The following is a 6,513-nucleotide window of genomic DNA, read 5'->3' on the forward strand; positions in this document are numbered from 1 at the left end:
GGTGTCGCTGGTACGCGGGGGGCCGCTGGGGGGTGTCGCTGGTACGCGGGGGGGGGGGGGCGCGCTGGTACGTGGGGGGCCGCTGAGGGGGGGGGGGGTGTCACTGGTACGCGGGGGGCCGCTGGGGGGAGTGTGTCTGGTACGCGGGGGGCCGCTGCGGGAGGGTGTCACTAGTACGCGGGGGGCCGCTGCGGGGGGGGGGGGTCACTAGTACGCGGGGGGGGTGTCACTAGTACGCGGGGGGCCGCTGCGGGGGGGGTGTCACTAGTACGCGGGGGGGCCGCTGCGGGGGGGGTGTCACTAGTACGCGGGGGGGGGGAATGTCACTAGTATGCGGGGGGGGTGTCACTAGTACGCGGGGGGACGCGCTGCGGGGGGGGGGTGTCACTAGTACGCGGGGGGTGTCACTAGTACGCGGGGGGGCCGCTGCGGGGGGGGGTCACTAGTACGCGGGGGGGGGGGGCGCTGCGGGGGGGGGGTGTCACTAGTACGCGGGGGGGCCGCTGCGGGGGGGGGGGGTGTCACTAGTACGCGGGGGGGCCGAGGGTGTCACTAGTACGCGGGGGGGGGGGTGTCACTAGTACGCAGGGGGGGGTGTGTGTCACTAGTACGCGGGGGGGGGGGGGGTGTCACTAGTACGCGGGGGGGGGGGGGCGCTGCGGGGGGGGTGTCACTAGTACGCGGGGGGGTGGTGTCACTAGTATGCGGGGGGGGGGCGTGCTGCGGGGGGGGGGGTGTCACTAGTACGCGGGGGGGGCGCTGCAGGGGGGGGTGTCACTAGTACGCGGGGGGGGGGCGCTGCGGGGGGGGGGGGGTGTCACTAGTACGCGGGGGGGGCCGCTGCGGGGGGGAGGGTGTCACTAGTACGCGGGGGGGCCGAGGGTGTCACTAGTACGCGGGGGGGGGGGGGTGTCACTAGTACGCGGGGGGGGGGGGGGGCCGCTGCGGGGGGGGGGGGGGTGTCACTAGTACGCGGGGGGGGGGGGGCCGCTGCGGGGGGTGTGTGTGTCACTAGTACGCGGGGGGGGGGCGCTGCGGGGGGGGGGGGTGTCACTAGTACGCGGGGGGTGTCACTAGTACGCGGGGGACCGCTGCGGGGGGTGTCACTAGTACGCGGGGGACCGCTGCGGGGGGTGTCACTAGTACGCGGGGGACCGCTGCGGGGGGTGTCACTAGTACGCGGGGGGGGGGGCGCTGTTGGGGTGTCACTAGTATGCGGGGGGGGCGCTGTTGGGGTGTCACTAGTATGCGGGGGGGGGCGCTGTGGGGTGTCGCTGGTCCGCGGGGGGCCGCTGGGGGGTGTCGCTGGTCCGCGGGGGGCCGCTGAGGGGTGTCGCTGGTCCGCGGGGGGCCGCTGGGGGGTGTCGCTGGTACGCGGGGGGCCGCTGGGGGGTGTCGCTGGTACGCGGGGGGGGGGGGGGCGCGCTGGTACGTGGGGGGCCGCTGAGGGGGGGGGGGTGTCACTGGTACGCGGGGGGCCGCTGGGGGGTGTCGCTGGTCCGCGGGGGGCCGCTGGGGGGTGTCGCTGGTCCGCGGGGGGCCGCTGGGGGGTGTCGCTGGTCCGCGGGGGGCCGCTGGGGGGTGTCGCTGGTACGCGGGGGGCCGTCGCTGGTACGCGGGGGGGGGGGGGCGCGCTGGTACGTGGGGGGCCGCTGAGGGGGGGGGGGTGTCACTGGTACGCGGGGGGCCGCTGGGGGGAGTGTGTCTGGTACGCGGGGGGCCGCTGCGGGAGGGTGTCACTAGTACGCGGGGGGCCGCTGCGGGGGGGGGGGGGGTCACTAGTACGCGGGGGGGGGGTGTCACTAGTACGCGGGGGGCCGCTGCGGGGGGGGTGTCACTAGTACGCGGGGGGGCCGCTGCGGGGGGGGTGTCACTAGTACGCGGGGGGGGGGAATGTCACTAGTATGCGGGGGGGGGTGTCACTAGTACGCGGGGGGACGCGCTGCGGGGGGGGGGTGTCACTAGTACGCGGGGGGTGTCACTAGTACGCGGGGGGGCCGCTGCGGGGGGGGGGGTCACTAGTACGCGGGGGGGGGCGCTGCGGGGGGGGGGGTGTCACTAGTACGCGGGGGGGCCGCTGCGGGGGGGGGGGGGTGTCACTAGTACGCGGGGGGGGCCGAGGGTGTCACTAGTACGCGGGGGGGGTGTCACTAGTACGCAGGGGGGGGTGTGTGTCACTAGTACGCGGGGGGGGGGGGGGTGTCACTAGTACGCGGGGGGGGGGGGGGGCGCTGCGGGGGGGGTGTCACTAGTACGCGGGGGGGTGGTGTCACTAGTATGCGGGGGGGGGCGTGCTGCGGGGGGGGGGGGGGGGGTGTCACTAGTACGCGGGGGGGGCGCTGCAGGGGGGGGTGTCACTAGTACGCGGGGGGGGGGGGCGCTGCGGGGGGGGGGGGGGTGTCACTAGTACGCGGGGGGGGCCGCTGCGGGGGGGAGGGTGTCACTAGTACGCGGGGGGGCCGAGGGTGTCACTAGTACGCGGGGGGGGGGTGTCACTAGTACGCGGGGGGGGGGGGGCCGCTGCGGGGGGGGTGTGTGTCACTAGTACGCGGGGGGGGGGGGGGCCGCTGCGGGGGGGGGTGTGTCACTAGTACGCGGGGGGGGGGGGGCCGCTGCGGGGGGGGGTGTGTGTCACTAGTACGCGGGGGGGGGCCGCTGCGGGGGGGGGGGTGTCACTAGTACGCGGGGGGTGTCACTAGTACGCGGGGGACCGCTGCGGGGGGTGTCACTAGTACGCGGGGGACCGCTGCGGGGGGTGTCACTAGTACGCGGGGGACCGCTGCGGGGGGTGTTCACTAGTACGCGGGGGGGGGGGGCGCTGTTGGGGTGTCACTAGTATGCGGGGGGGGCGCTGTTGGGGTGTCACTAGTATGCGGGGGGGGGCGCTGTGGGGTGTCACTAGTACGGGGGGGGGGCGCTGTGGGGTGTCACTAGTACGCGGGGGGGGGGGGCGCTGTGGGGTGTCACTAGTACGCGGGGGGGGGGGGCGCTGTGGGGTGTCACTAGTACGCGGGGGGGGCGCTGTGGGGTGTCACTAGTACGCGGGGGGGGCGCTGTGGGGTGTCACTAGTACGCGGGGGGGGCGCTGTGGGGTGTCACTAGTATGCGGGGGAGGGGGGCGCTGTTGGGGTGTCACTATTACGACTGGGGTATGTTTACAGGTGGCGGAAATGGGCAGGGCTGTTTCAAACTAGACATGGTGCAGATTTTGACTGCTTTTTGGATGTGGAAATGCTGCAGAATTTTTCACAGAAATTCCCGCTGAGGACATTCTGCAGTATTTCCACATCGAAAAAGCAGTCAAAATCTGCATGCTGTTTGTTTTGAAGCGGCCCTGTCCTTTTTTAGAACGACGGGGGTAAAATCATACGTCGTGATAAGCCCCGCCCCCTGACGTGATGGCACTTTGCAATAAATAAGTGGGTTTTGGGTTGCATTTTGGGCACTCAGTCTCTAAAAGGTTTGCCATCACTGGCCTAGGTGTATGAGAGCTTATCTTTCTTGGGTACGAGTTGTATATGTTAGTGGCACCACTCTGGGGTACATATAATGTGTTGTGTAGAACTTATAAAATTTCTTTGGGGGGGGGGGGGGCAGGCTTAAAACCTGCCTGCAACTTTGCATCAAAATTTGCAGCTAGATCTTAAGATTTTGGCGTGGAATTCCGAAAATATGAATTTGGCGGCGTCCTGCAGCCCAATTCCGACCTGTGTGAAGGGTCCCTCCTATGACTATTCCGTCAAATTTCTTTTTTTGTGGGACAAGTTGTACCTTTGAATAGTACCATGTAATGTACTGAAACTTGAGTTGAGTGAAATGGAAAGCAAAAAAAACACAAAAAAAACAAACACAATTCTGCCATCTTTGGGTGCACCTTGTTTTATGGCGCACACACTGCAACAAAAATTACCTGGGTCAGTATGATTACCACAAACACCAGATTTATATAGTTTGTTGCTGTAACATGTTAAAAAATAAAATATTTTTGGAAAAAATAAAGTTATTTTCTGCCGCTATCTGAATGATTACTCTGATAGATTTGACTTTTATAGACGCAGCAAAACTAAATAGGTTGTTGGGTTATTTTATTTTTATTTTATTAATATGGCAAAAAAGGGGTTTAAAACTTTTATTGCTTCTTTAATAAGTATGAAAAGCTTTTTTCAACTGATTTCTACATTTTTATTTTTAAAGAGTCTGCATAGAAGACATGAACATGCGAGGCTCTGATCGCTCCTGCGGTTTAATATAGCATTAAATCATACAGCGATCCGACAGATGGGGTATCAAACCACAGACATGGCTTGGGGGCTTTCAGAAGACCACTGGCTGCCATTACACTTGCATGGCAACCCGCATTTTCATAATGGGGGCCCATTCAGGACCCCTGAACATTGCCATTTAAAGGGTTAATAGCTGCAATCCGTGTGATCAGCCCCCTACATACACACCCTGTAGGTCATGAGTGTTGAGTAAAGGCCCAAATCAGCCCGTCACTAAGGCGTTAATGGGCCCTGGAATCCTCATTAACACTACTGATGAAGGTAAGTACACCAGCCTCGCAAGCACCATGGCTGACATGCACTGCGATGTCATGCCGACAAACTCCGCTACCCCTAAACGAGCGGTCACCCTGCAGTCACCTCCGCGGCAGGCCTCCAGTATGGCCGGCATGCTCTGCAGCTGCTCATAGCGCTCCGTGAAGAGGTCGTGTAGCGTCTCAAACTGCTCGGACGACATCGCTGGTCGCCTGATCCCGGGGAGAGAGTGCAGGAAACAGGGCCGACGCCACGGGCACGTGACAGGCTCCAGTCACATGACTGTGGGGTGAAGGAGAAGATGTCTGTGTGGGAACAGGGGAGCATATTTAGGATTTCAGCCGCACTTAAGCAGCGCTGCTGATTAGAGCCACCTGATTGGCTCTTCAGCACCACGTGACTACACAGCGTGCACGCGGATTGCCTTCAGCAGCCGTGCACTACACTCTACAGTTAAGCAGCACGGGGTTAGGTTAAAACCTTACCCTAAACCCTAAGGCTGGGTTCACACAGGGCGGATTCCCGTCGGAAATCTCGTGGTTTGGCTGCAGCAAAAACCGCAAGATTTCCGCCGGGAAAACCGCTGCGGTTTAAGCCGCGGCGGCTTTGAAGCGGCTCGGCCGCATGCTTTTCCATTGCGGCCGGCTCTCCCATAGAGGAGAGCGCGGCCGCGACGTAAATAAACAAAAAAAAAAGTTATCAGACATGCTCAATCTTTTGAAACCGGATTTACCGCAGCGGATTAGCCGGCCTGTGTGGACAAGATTTCTGAGAAATCTCATCCACATGGCTGGCTAATCCCGAGATTAGCGGCCGCGGGCGGATCTGCTGCGGCACAACCGCAGCAAATCCGCCCTGTGTGAACCCCCCCTTACCCCCTGCTGCTTATGTGTAGTGTGTAGTGCACGGCTGCTTAACTAGTGTGTAGTGCACGGCTGCATTAGCATCTTCTGCCTAGGTTAGGCGTACTGCCGATTCCAGCCAATGAGGTGGCTGGAATCGGCACCACGTGACTTCTCATCGTGCACGCGGAATACAGTTCAGCAGCCGTGCACAATGAGCTGTGCCCGCGCGTCACATGACCTGTGACGTCACCGAGCCTTTGAATTTGCCCGCGGATTCCGAGCCCTATTCATCTACAGAGGAAGCTGATGGTTGGACGCCTTTTTTTACAAATTTCAACGTGGGAGAGTAAGATTTGTGCGCTAACAACTTATGCAACCTGACTTTTTTGCAGATTTGTGCGCTACGTGTGGAGACGCGGCCACCTGAGATTTGTGCGCTACATGTGGAGGAGACGCCACCCGAGATTTGTGCGCTATGTGTGGTGAGTACGGCACCCGAGATTTGTACGCTACGTGTTGGTGAGTACGTCACCTGAGATTTGCGTGACGCCACCTGATGCAACCTGACTTTTTTTGCAGATTTGTGCGCTACGTGTGAAGACGCCACCCGAGATTTGTGCGCTACGTGTGGTGAGTACGTCACCTGAGATTTGCGCGACGCCACCTGACGCAACCTGACTTTTTTTTGCTGGTTTGTGCGCTACGTGTGGAGACGCCACCCGAGATTTGTGCGCTACGTATGGAGAATACGCCACCCGAGATTTGTGCGCTATGTGTGGAGACGCCACCTAAGATTTGGCGCCTTTTTGCAAAATTACGTGTGGAGAGGATCCTGACGTTTGGACGCGTTTCGAGAAGAATTTCGCTTTGCTCGGACACCATCTGACATCACTCGGCGCAGTAAGCTGCTGCATCTGCCAAAATTTTCACCGCATGCATCTTCTCATATGTGCATATTTGGCGCATATTAGCAGGTTTTCGCTTGCATCTGCTCATATGTGCATATTTTGCGCATATTTGCAGGTTTTTGCTTGCATCTGCTCATATGTGCATATTTGCATGTTTTCGCTTGCATCTGCTCATATGTGCATATTTTGCGCATATTTGCAGGTTTTCGTTTACATCTGCTC

At 61.5% G+C, this 6,513-nt stretch overlaps 1 protein-coding gene and 1 long non-coding RNA gene across 2 annotated transcripts in view; one reads left to right on the forward strand and one right to left on the reverse strand.

The window, feature by feature from the left end:
• VTI1B (vesicle transport through interaction with t-SNAREs 1B) overlaps positions 1-4,830 on the reverse strand; it is a 51,663-nt gene extending 46,833 nt beyond the window's left edge. The window contains exon 1 of the mRNA XM_066608601.1: positions 4,644-4,830. Coding sequence (XP_066464698.1) covers positions 4,644-4,740 — 97 coding nt within the window. The 5' untranslated portion in view covers positions 4,741-4,830. The remainder of the gene's footprint in view (positions 1-4,643) is intronic.
• A 717-nt stretch (positions 4,831-5,547) lies between these two features.
• Positions 5,548-6,266, forward strand: LOC136633116 (uncharacterized). The gene is made up of 3 exons (XR_010793231.1): positions 5,548-5,692; positions 5,776-5,865; positions 5,963-6,266. It is a non-coding gene; the product is annotated as an uncharacterized lncRNA (long non-coding RNA).
• The last annotated feature ends 247 nt before the right edge of the window (positions 6,267-6,513 follow it).

This window comes from Eleutherodactylus coqui, chromosome 6 (genome assembly GCF_035609145.1).
Source record: "Eleutherodactylus coqui strain aEleCoq1 chromosome 6, aEleCoq1.hap1, whole genome shotgun sequence".
Classification (NCBI taxonomy): Eukaryota; Metazoa; Chordata; class Amphibia; order Anura; family Eleutherodactylidae; genus Eleutherodactylus; species Eleutherodactylus coqui.